This window comes from Leuciscus leuciscus (assembly GCF_965113295.1).
Source record: "Leuciscus leuciscus genome assembly, chromosome: 6".
NCBI lineage: Eukaryota > Metazoa > Chordata > Actinopteri > Cypriniformes > Leuciscidae > Leuciscus > Leuciscus leuciscus.
Window position 1 is genome coordinate 7654058 of NC_138730.1, and position 12916 is coordinate 7666973.

The following is a 12916-nucleotide window of genomic DNA, read 5'->3' on the forward strand; positions in this document are numbered from 1 at the left end:
TAAAGGGTGAAAAAGGGGTGGATTTTCTTTTATCTAGGTTATACAGTCATTGCAATTTCAAGAGTAAAGATAAGGTCAGATTAGCAAAAGTATGAAATCAAAAAGGGTCCATTGTCAGTACTGTAGTGATGCCTGAAGCACAGTTCACACACAAGTTACTTTGAAAACAAGCAGCTTTCTGTTTGTCATCGCAGCGAATCCATGTGACCAAAATGAACATGTTGCAAAAAAAAAAAGGTTGTTTTGGTTTTGGCATTTTTAAATTATTTCTAGTTTTATATCGTTTTCAAATTTCCTATAAATTTCAGTTTATTTTAGTTAGTTTCGTTAATGTTTTGTTAAATTAAGTTTTTTTTTTTTTGGGAAGACATTTCTATTTTTTTTTTTATATATATATTTTGTTTTAGTGATTATAATTTTGCAGTTAATAGAACACTTCCAGTGTAGACCAAAGCAAGACATTTACTTTCAGCAAAGCTTAATGTTTGCACATTTACAGTTAACTCTTGTGCAAACCTCTTAATAATACAAATAAAATAATTGTTTGAGGTTGAAAAAAGAACCAAACAAATGCACTTAAAACTATAAACGTAAAAAATATCCATTCATACGTATTCATATTAACTGCACATGAATGTATTAATGTATTGCAAATCACTTATGAATAAGAAAACGGTAAATGTTATTCTGCATCAAAAATAAATGTGAAGCAATATAGTCACCAGCAGGCAGAGAAGAATTACTTCATTTGTATGTGGAGATGTGTTATACTGTAGCAATATAATATAAATACAATAAAAGACAATAAAGCTCCTTACAGTACAATAAGAAAAGGTCCCATTCAAAGTGCATATCCAATCACATAAAATTAGTCAAAGTTTCAAATGAGAAATAAGAGCGTAACCAGTCAAATCAATACAGGCAAGACAATAAAGATGAGAATACAAGAATACAAGCAATTCTTTGTATAGAGACAGTCATGAGCAGCCAACCAACACTGAACTATCTGTAGCATAAACATGTTTACGTGGAACAAGACTGATTTGATTTCATTCAAATACTTTCTAGCTTCACACAATTTGCTTTCCTCAACAGTTGTTTGCTTTTTATTGTACTGTGATGGCATATAGGAATCACCAAGAATCAGTTTTTGTCATCACTAGAACACACATATATATAATAAATCACACACAGTGATTAATGAATTTAGAGCATTATTTTTAACACCACGATTTGACAAGGCAAGATTCTGACATAATACACGGAGAGAAAAATGTCAAAATAATTGGAAGCCATGCAATATTTTCTTTCGTTGCCCAAACAAATACAGTAAATGCACAGTGATGTGAAGAATAAGGGCAACAGAACATATGTCCACACCTATCTCACTTTAATTCAGTGCTGTACTTACAGCAGAACTCTATTAACTCTAGTTGTCTTAAGGCTCTTCTTTGAGTATTATGGAGAAATACAAATAAAAAAAGATAGCCTATGTCGTGTGATAAAAAAAATAAAAAAAATTCGACCAACATACAACCTGAAATTAGAGGCTATTGTTTATTAATATATTTAGATAATAATTTTACTAAATAATAATCTTACAAAAAAAAATGTACAATTATTAAAGTTAAAATTGTATTCAATTTAATTGTATTCTCTGAAAGCAATATTTCAGACAACCCAGTTCTTCACATTGTTAAATTGTAGCATTCACCCTAGAGTCCTGTCGAACACTGGCACATTTCTGACTAAAAATCCCTGACCATGAAACTTCTCTGTGAACTTTACTTACCAACGAGGAAGTCTGAGATTGCCAGGTTTAGTAGGAAATAATTGCTCTGTTTGCGCAAACTCTTGTCCATCTTGAAGGCGACGATGACCAGTGCGTTGCCACATACGATCACAGTAATCAATATGACCATCATGAGCGTGAGCAGCGCGAGCACCGGAGCCGCGAACCCCGAGTCTCTCCTCACGGCGGTCCAGTTACTGACCGTGTGTTCACGGGTCATGTTGGGATCGCCGTGATGGTTACCCATCGAGAGCTTCACGGTCTTCAGTTCGAGCTTGTCTTTTTCATGTGTCTCATGAAGAAGAATGAATTGGTCTCGTAAATGTCTCGTGTGCGCGCAAGTTGACGCCCCTTGCCCGTTCCCACTGCAACCTGGTCTCACAGCAATCCAGCTTCCCTGGCAAGAAGACCGACATAATAACATAAAAATAATTAAATTAAATTAAAAAGCGATAAAACGACGACAGAACAATGCAATATCAAGTTAATCACTTTAAAAATAAATATTTAAAGTTATTTTTTTTTATTTTTTTTTAAGTAAACCCAGAATAAAGCGATACGTTTCCAGATTATAAAACAACGTCAAATGGGGGAGCTAAGGTGTTGGAACAGGGAATCCGTGTGTGGACCATTGCCTGTCATTGACTTACATAGGCATCACTTCCGTGGGCCCATCACGGAATTTTCGGCGATTCCGTGAAACTGCCACAGATTTTGAGTTTAAGGGACGTGTTCATTTCACGGAATTCTGTGAGACCAGGTGCGCACGCGCGTCAAGTGCGATTTACTATTTGGTGTTCTGATATACTGACATAATCCGAAAATAAAATAAAATGCTTTTAACATTTAATTATGCAACACTCTTTACAGAAAAATATCCCACAGTTATGGATAAACAAACTTACAACATCATCATCAAGTGCTGTGCTGGGCACATTGGGCAACAAGTGTCCTCCAACGTATTTGATCCGTGGCCAAGTTCTCCACATCTTCCCATGGGACACTGGCATTCTTCAGGTCTTCGTGAAACATCTGTCTCCGTGTCTTCCTTGGTCTTCCCTGTCTCCTGCATCCTCCTGGTGGTGTCCTCTTCATCACTGTGTTTGGATGTTGTTGTTTGGGCATGTGTAGGATGTGTCCAGCGAGGTGCACCCTTTGCTCTGTCACAGTTTCAAGTCTTCATGTGAAGTCTCACTCCTCTTCAGGATCTCTTTGATATGCAGAACCAATATTGAAAATAGTCATTTATCTTTTTCCATATTGTTAAAGCATTTTGTTTTCTCTTTTCAGCTTCTTAAACTGTACTGGATGTCTGCCTTTATCAAAAAAGTGTCAGTGCTCATCAGGTGTTTTACACATATTAAGGACATATACATTGTCATCCATTAGTTCTAGGGACTTCATGATGCAATTGACAAATGCATATTTCTGCAAGTGTATATAGCAGGTGTTTGTCCGAACAAAGATGAGAGTGTTCAGGAAAACCTTTTGAAAACAATCAATATTTTTGGTGCTGAAAGAATATTACAGAAAGGACACACTTGACAATCTGAGTTTGTTACCTTTACATTTAATGTCTTACATTTAGCTTCATTAAACCTTTTATTACAGTGGTCACTATAGTAAATTTCCACCATAACTACATCTATGGTATCATTATATCACTACCTGGTTAAAGTAAATGTAATATACCCATGAATGTATTTAATAGAAGCATTTTCTTGCTGACATTTAGTTACGATAAAAGTGAACAATAATCACAAGGATATAGAATTAAAGTTGAGAATGTAAAATGTTGTGCTTATTTGTTCTTTAAAGCGGAGAAACAAATATATTTTCACAAGTTGAATCTCATCTCTTGGTTTGTAAAAATATAACTTCATCATTATTCATCATTTTTCTCCTCACGATATTCTACCTTCTCGCTTCATAAAACAGGTATTTGACACTGTTGGTCCGGATGTCGCCACTGTGACTCCCATCCTCAAGAAACCGTCACTCGACTCTGCAAATTACAGACCCATTTCCAACCTGTCTTTCTTATCAAACCTGTCTTTATACAGCTGCAACACTATCTGCACATTAATTTTATTTCAGATATATTTTTCAGTCTGGTTTTAAACCCCTTCACAGCACTGAGTCTGCTCTTTTCAAAGTTCTTAATGACATTTTAATAACAACAGATGCTGGCGATACCATGGCTTTAGTGCTATTAGACTTGAGTTCAGCTTTTGACTTTGCAGATCATAAGATTCTCCTATCTCGGCTAGAACGCTCGATCGGTATCTCAGGTATGGTACTCAAATGTTTCCAGTCTTTCCTATCAAACAGAAGTATTTCTGTTAGGTGAGGTACTCATCTATCATCTGCGACTCACCTCAATTGTGGGGTACCCCAGGGATCGATTCTGGCACCCCTACTATTCTCATTGTACATGCTTCCTTTGGGATCAATAATGAGTAGATTTGGTGTGTCATACCAATGTTATGCGGACTACACCCAACTCTACATACCTATAAAACATAATGAAACACTACATGTGAGAGACTAAAAGACTGTCTTCACGAACTCAAGCTGTGGCTCACTAACAACTTCATGTTGCTTAATGACGATAAAACCGAAATCATCCAATTTGGTCCAAATGAGCTCTCTGACAGAAATTGTACCGATCTTGACACCCTCACACCTCACTTCTGAAGTCAAAAAGTCAAGCCATTTTTTAAACAGGAATAGCTTTGAAACTATTATTCACGCTTTTATTTCAACACGACTTGACTATTGCAACTCATTATATGTCGGGTTACCTCTCTCTTCCATCTCTCGTCTTCAGATGGTCCAAAACACGGCTGCCCGTCTGCTCACTAGCAGCCGAGATCACATCACCCCAATCCTACGTTCTCTGCATTGGTTACCAGTCCGATACAGAATTGATTTTAAAATTGTATTATTTGTTTATAAATCTCTTAGCAACCAGGGCCCTCATTTATCAATGGTGCGTACGGACAGATTTGTGCGTAGTGAGTGCGTAAGAACAATTTCACGCAAAGTGTGGGATTCACCAAGTTGTACTTATACGTAGAAATGTGTGTAAATACAAGCACACCTCTGAGCATGCTTACGCAGATAATCTAGTGGTAGAATAGCGACACTACACATAAAAAGCATTTAAGAGTGTCACAGTAAGCATTAAGCAATCCACATATGTCCTGTGTTTCCTTTAAAACACTCAATTTATAATTTGTCTAGTTTTAAACAGGATGCTTAATTGGTGTCAAACCCTATAAAAGACAGATGTGAAATATATTTGTCTCAGTGCAATGGCTTATCTTGCGTTATTGGAAGACTTGGCAAACAATGCGCTCCGCAGAGAGGGCGTTTTCCAAGATCGCGCTGATCTGCTTGGCGAGAGCACAGAGTGGCTTCTAAGTAGGTACCGCTTTCCCAAAAATGTACTGCTGGATTTGTGTCGTGATTTAGGACCAGTGTTGGAGAGAGAAACAAATCGCACGAAAGCCATTCCCGTGCACATCCAACTCCTGTCCACCCTTGGATTTTTAGCTACTGGCACATTTCAGCGTGAGGTTGGAGACATATGTGGTATATCCCAGCCATCAGTGAGTAGGATCATGCCGGCAGTGTTGGATGCAATTATTTCCTTGGCCCCAACCTACATCCAGTTCCCTTATCGAAATCCTCAACAAGCCGCAATAAAACGGGACTTTCATGCCATTGCTAGATTCCCAAACATAATTGGAGCTATAGACTGCACCCACATCGCCATAAAAGCACCATCAACCAACAAATTTAATTATGTAAATAGAAAAGGGTTTCATTCTGTTAACGTGCAAATAATTTGTGATGCAAATTTGTTGTTATTAAACGTCGTTGCGCGGTGGCCTGGAGGAACACACGACTCGTTCGTTCTGCAGAATAGCTCTGTGGGTGTGCGTCTCCAAGAAGGCGCTGTTGAGGATGGCTGGCTCATTGGTGAATTTAAGGCTACAACATGTTTAAAATGCTATTGTAGGGCTATGTACAATTACTTAAAACTATTTCATCATTAGGTGATCAAGGTTACCCGCTAAAGCCATGGCTAATGACCCCCCTAACCAACCCGAGGACCGAGCAGGAACAGGCGTACAACCGTGCCCATGCGCGCTCAAGGAGCACAGTTGAGCGCGCAATAGGCCTGCTGAAAGGACGATGGCTGTGTCTGTCAAGCACGGGAGGGACACTGCAGTATCAGCCAGAAAAAGCATGCAAAATCATCATGGCTTGCAGTGTGCTACACAACTTGGCCATCAGACAGGGCATCCCTCTGCAGGAACCCCCAAGACCAGACGGCCCTATGCCCGATGCAGTGCCCCTGCCACCTCCTAATGCCGCTGGCATTCAGACAAGACAGAGGATCATACAGACATTTTAGGTAAGTCTGGCCATTGGTCGAGTGCAGAAACATTACAGCGATTTCATTTTGTGTTTTGCAGCTTCGTGGAAACAAATAACTGAAATCACATTAGTCAGCGGTTTATGGTTTATTAGCAATTGTATTTGCGCAAGAGGCAATCTGTTTCAGAGACTCGTTGATTTGAATCAATACATTCGTTATGTTGCTCAGTTGATCCTTTAGGTCATTAATGGATTTTGTTGTTTCCTCTTGATTTTGTAGCACCGCCTCACTCAGCACTCTTGGCGCACGGCGCATGGAAGGGGCAATGGATGGGCCCGGCTCCTCAAGCTCCTCAGGCACAACGGGTGTCGCTATTAAGGAAACACATGTTCACATTAATTTAATTGAGTTTATCCTATGAATGATTTCATTAAAAGTTTACAAATTGAAATAAAATGTATGCAAACACAATATCCTATTCCAGTTGGTTTATTTTACCTTCACTTTGGGTGTTAGATGGCCCGGTTTGTTCTGTCGCAAGAGCATCAGTGTCACCGTCCTTAGTAATCCCGGACAGAGCCGTGTCTCCGATGATGCAGGCTATGCGGTTGTCCAATGGGGAAAGTTCCGTTGTTGTCTGTCCTCCTCCAGTTGCGGACATTTCTCGTCTGTGTACTGTGACACGTTTTTTAGCCAATACTTTAATATCAAACCATTTTTTTTTTAATTTCTGGGACAGTTCTCTCCTCAGACCCACCCAACGGAATTAACTGCATTGGTGACATTCTCCCATGCAGCATTTTTTTCTTTTATTTGTAATTCCTCCTGCAGTGAATGAACTAAACAATATCTGTTGGTTGGATTCAACTTCATTTACAAGTATCTCTAATTCTGTGTTTGTGAAGTTCCTCTTCTTTGCTCTCTTTGCCATTATTGCAGTGAGGAAAAAACACAATCACGTAATTTTTAAAGGGAAGTGTTGTCACCATATATGGTTAATTGGAGGCGTTTCCGAATGCTAATGACCATGAATGTGAACGAGCATGGTACTTACGCACTTGTGGTATTTATCAACAATGATTGCTTACTCATGTGCGTAAGAACTTCGTGCGCACGTTTGATAAATGCGGATTTTCTTGTACTTAGGCACATTCTAAATTTCATTCGTTGGACAAAATATAGAACCTTTTCTACGCACCATTGATAAATGAGGGCCCAGGCCCCCAAATACCTTTCTGACTTAATTGCCACTCATAATCCATCCAGATCACTCAGATCAAGAGATCAACATCTCTTGGCTGTTCCACGATCTCGCTTAAAACGCAGAAGTGATTGAGCTTTTGCAGTAGTCTGCCCTAAGCTGGGGTAACCTACATGTTAAATCAGCCTCCACATTAGCTGAATTCAAATCTTTGCTGAAAACAAATTTCTTTCTCTAGTGCGTTCAATGTACCATAACTTGTATGTTTCTTGTCTTGTTTTGTTTTTCGTACTTTACTGTACAGCACTTTGGCCAACCAAGGTTGATTTTAAATGTGCTTTATAAATAATATTGATTTGATCATAGTGATTTTTTTTTAAAAGTGTCACTATAATAGATTGCCCCTGTATCTAGATACTTTATATATATATATAATTAACAGATTTTTACACTGTTGTGCAGTAGTTTTGGCACTACATTTGTCTTTAAACAGTTTGACATTAAATATTGGAATATGCTTTCAAAATTGTGTGCATTCATTGTGCTTTTGTTACATTTATTTGAATATAATTGATATACCTTTGATATACTATACATACACTGTAAATATTAGAAGCACTTTAGTACATGCAATTATCTTTAATTAATATACTGCAAAACTAGCCCTGCTGTAGGCCATTGCTTAGAAAAAAGTTTCTCTTTCTAATGTATTTCTGCATCAGTCTAATCAAATAAGCAAATTTGTGTCATTGATCATGTGAACTCGTTTTGAGTCTTTTTTTTTTAAATATGTTTTATAGTTTTATAATTTAATTAGAAGGAATACATGTTTAACAGCCCACATATTAAATATTTAAGGTATCTATCACTGCAGCCAGAACCAGAAGAGATATGTCATCGTTTACCATCAACCAGGGCAAGTAAGTGTGACGCATCTGTTCAGCTGGGTTGTCATTGGCTGTGACTTTATCGCAGAACTCGCTGTGATTGGACTATCGTTTAACCCATACAAAACAGCGCTTCATGTTACAAAGTATGTTTTGGTGCTATTATTACGTTAGTTATACATTAGGTTAACTATAAAGTGCCTCTATGTTGTGAGAAATCAGTCCTTTACCGAGATCCCAACCCTAACCCTAAGCATGTCTGCACATTTCAATGAACTACAGCATGTTTCCTGTTCCATTGATAGAATGACAGAGATGTGCCAATATTTCCTTTTCACCCCCTCTTATTGCTTCTTATATGCCTGACATTAGTGATATATGCTTTCATTTGAAATGCAGTAGTAGATGTACTAGATAGAATGATCAACATGGATCATCTTCAATTAAGCTTGAAGTGTTTATAGCAAGATAGCCACTGCAGCCTCTTATTATTCACATAGCTTCACTTTATTTCACTGAAAACTTTCACAAGTAAAAGAATAATGGTAATTAATTATATGTAGTTGTTTTTAAATTATGAACTAAAGAAATTAAAATTTCTCAAATAAAACTTTCTATTTACTGTACCAAACACCACTTTCAATACAATAGTCACCATACTTTATTAAACAACACTTTGTTGTAGGACAAAGCATAACGTTGATAAAGTAGCATAAAGACAAATGACATTCAAGATAAATAAAAATGTGCCTTCAAAAATACATTATCATATGAATCCATTCACAGCTGCTGAAGACACAAAACGAGTGCCAGAGAATCATATTCAGTCACCTACAGAAAACAGATTTGATATTGTGTTGGAAATGAATGATTCATTATCACAGCTAAACTGGTTTCTTGCTCTTCCCTGTACATGTCTCTTTCGTGTTCATGTTCTTCTTCCTCGTCAAATGAAGTTGTTTAATGGACAGTCAGGTCAGCTTATGTTCTGCGTTAAAGCAGTGATGGTTTACTCTGGCCCTCAGCGTCCACTGTCCTGCAGATTTAGCTCCAACCTCAGACCATCCTGCCTATTGTCTAGAAGTAAACCTGAAGACTTTGGTTACAATTTTCAGATGTGCTCAATTAGAGTTGGAGGTTCACTCTCAACCTCAAAAAGGAGAACACAAAAGGGCCAGAGTTGCCTGTTCCTTATTTAAATTTACAAAGTAGCAGTCAGTACATTATATAATATACACATTGAAGTATTATATAAATATATAATATTGCAGCACATAATATAAGCTAAGTACTGAACAAAAACAGTTTTACCCATGTGACCCTGGATCACAAAACCAGTCACGAGTCACACGGGTATATTTGTGGCAATAGCCAACAAAACATTGTATGGGTCAAAATTCATGCCAAAAATCCTTAGGATATCAAAGTAAAGATCATGGAGATATTTTTTATATTTCCAACCGTAAATATATAAAACATAAAAAAAGTTGTGAGTAAATGCAGCACAAAATTACAAACATAAATGGACAACTTAAAAGGCGATTTTCTCAATGTTTAGATTGTTTTTGCACCCTCAGATTCCAGATGGCCAAATAGTTTTATCTCGGCCAAATATTGTCCAATCATAACAAACCATACATCAAAGCAAAAAGTGTATTTATTCAGTGTCCAGATTATGTATGAATCTCAATTTCAGAAAATTGACCCATGCGACTGGTTTTGTGGTCCAGGGTCACATATCAACAGCAACCTATTTTAAAAGATCTTTAAGAAAGGCATGGTCTCTTTTGAGCCTTTGCAAGTGATGCTTGATTTCTTTCCGGACAACATACTCTTCTGTCACTTGTTTCAAGAGCTTCACTTGCTCAAAAACCAAGTGATAACCTGTACAATGTAAAATTGTCAACATCAAATTATGTACTACATATTACAGCATTGTTTCAATAAAAGACATACCAATGGACTCGCGCATCTTTCTGTCTTCTGTGGGCACTAGATGTTCCTTCCTCATCCGAAACAAAGGACTTATTCGATTAGCTTGCGTTGATATAAGGTTGATATATCACTCCTCGAGAAGACAAAGGACCTTGCTGGAAATTAACATTTGAACTCCCCCTCGTGCACTATCGAGGCGAAAGTCTCACCTCCGATTCATCCTAATCTACATTTCTTTCCCACAACCCCCCTCTCCTTCTCCCCCATGCGAAGATCACCAAAAACTCCCCCAAGAATATATATGGTTTAATGTGAATGATTATCGAGTATTATACATGTTTAGTATCATTTGAAATGTCTCAGTGCGACTGGTACAAATGTCTCATTTCCAAATAAGTAAAACAAAAGGTAATAAGGTTTTTACGAGTTTAGGGATAACTGGCACACAAAGGAAGGTGGTCTCTAGACAAATGGTCTCTTACCCCCAAAAGGTGTAACCTCTGAATATAAATTCCCATTGTTAGAAGATGTTTCCATGTGAAAGAAGTTCTGTCTATATAATGGAATGCAACGAGAAGATCGGGGCCTTCTGTTACTCAGATGAGCCCATGATGTTGAAGGACCTCAAAGAATTCAGCATCATGTATTTCCTAATGTTGGGTTCGCATCTCTTCTCTTTATTCCAGAGCATTTGATGTTTTGTATTGATTATCTTTGAATTGATTATGAAATTGGCATGATACATTTACCTGACATAATAAATACCTCGGTGTATTAAAAATACGGTGTTATAAGTATATTTTCGCAAATAAGCATGTTAAAATTTCGAAATATGTTGGAATATGTTAGTTTAATGCACATCCAATGGACTGTTGAGTTTTGAACACTAATGTTTGAAAAATACAAGGATTACAAAAAGAAGATATGTGAGGTAAAACTATTAAAAACTAGCCGCGTTTGTCTAGCGCATCATCTTTCCCTTCACAGCGCTTCATTTCTCCCTAACTTAACGTCAGAATCAGCACTGAGCACAATCGGTGATTGTTGTAAAATGCAGAGTCTGCTGTTTTCTAAATTGCAGGACGTGTTTGATTGTAAAAAGAGCTATTAAAAGCACAATGATCTGCGCAAGAGACGTTGCCCCTGTTCCCATGGCAGCGCACGCTCGGAAACGGACTGCAACTAGACAAGCAAACTATACTTTGGGTTTTGTGTGTGAAAATATTGAAATTATGACATTGATATGTCACAATGACCGGTTTTGAGATTCACTTAAACACAGTTTATGTCTTAAATGGGAGTTAATAGTTGGGAGAAAATATGTGTATTATTAGATCTACATTCGGTCTTAAAGTGACAGCGTCTAATAAACCTGCTGATGATTGCACCATTAATGTGAATAAAACAACTAAAGAGAAAATTACTCGCAGCTCTTGAATGAATAACTTTAGCTTTAATAAGGATTAATCTATCTATAATAAACTATGCTGTGTTATTTTACATTTGATTACTTTATAGCATATTATTATGGATACTTATATCCTGATCATAACTGGGATAGTTATGTGCATGTAAACACTCATCAGATTGTATTGACCATTCAAAAATCCGTCTTGTTCTCTCCTGTTAATTTGCAATTTACTAAGCGGCAACTGGTGTCTTATATTTCAGGGACTGTCGAGCAGACCTTTGGCCTCATCAGGTTCAGGACTGAAAATGAGGATAAGTTCACCAAAAATAAATTTGCCTCCAAACTGTTACGGGAGTGAGTGACCAGATACACTAATTTGCATATAGTGGTGTCCCATTTCATAGGGAAAGATCTTCACCCCCACTTCCCTTGTCGAGGAGACTTTACTGAAAGAACATATGGACACCCTCTTTGCTGTTTTCACAAGCTTGTTAACCCTCTGGCTGGCTGTCGAAGTGGTGTCCGCAAAATAATATAGAATTCATAGACAATTGGAAAAGTTTTTGGGGCAGACCTGACCTGTTGAAAAGAGATGGTAATCATCCCACCTGGGATGGTGCTGCTCTTCTCTCTAGTAATTTGGCTCATAGTCTAAGAGATAAAACATGACAATCTGGACCTCAGGTCAGGAAGCAGACAGACTGGCTTAACCGACTGTCTGCTAGCTGTCTTACGTCACCAAGGTCAGATAAATCCCATCAAATAGAGCCTCTTTCACCTAGCTATCATCACATAGAGACTGTTCCCCGAATTTGGAAATCCAAAAAAAGTTTCAACCCATCTAAGGGTAAAAATGTAATTGATGTTCAACAAATAAAAAACAGCTATAATACAGATGAGCAAATGATAAAGCTTGGGTTGCTGAATATTCGATCCCTTACTTCAAAAGCACTTACTGTTAATGATATGATTACAGACTATAATGTAGATGTGCTGTGTTTGACAGAAACCTGGCTAAAACCAAACGATTACATTACTTTAAATGAGACCATCCCACAAGATTACTGTTATAAACATGAACCTCGTCTGAAAGGCAAAGGGGAAGGTGTTGCTGTAATTTATAGTAATTTTTTAGAATTACTAAGAAGTCTAGTTTCAAATATAATTATTTTGAAGTGGTGGTGCTTAATATAGCAATATATAGTGTAAATCAGGGGTTTTCAATTTGGGTGAATGTGAGCCTCCCCTTAGAGTAGGTAAGGACAGCCGAGCCCCCCCTTCCCCAAAATCCCGTCCGCCT

The 12916-nt window shown here is 37.6% G+C and overlaps 3 protein-coding genes across 4 annotated transcripts in view; 1 reads left to right on the forward strand and 2 right to left on the reverse strand.

Annotated features, from left to right (window-relative positions):
- Positions 1-2162, reverse strand: part of LOC309501979 (histamine H3 receptor-like) — a 48479-nt gene extending 46317 nt beyond the window's left edge. The window contains exon 1 of the mRNA XM_082174282.1: positions 1793-2162. Within this exon, the coding sequence (XP_082030408.1) occupies positions 1793-2039 (247 nt within the window). The 5' untranslated portion in view covers positions 2040-2162. The remainder of the gene's footprint in view (positions 1-1792) is intronic.
- Positions 1-12916, reverse strand: part of LOC309501938 (dynein regulatory complex subunit 7-like) — a 143227-nt gene that overhangs the window by 104024 nt on the left and 26287 nt on the right. The window lies entirely within an intron of this gene.
- Positions 1-12916, forward strand: part of LOC309502032 (ribonuclease inhibitor-like) — a 116664-nt gene that overhangs the window by 70987 nt on the left and 32761 nt on the right. The window lies entirely within an intron of this gene.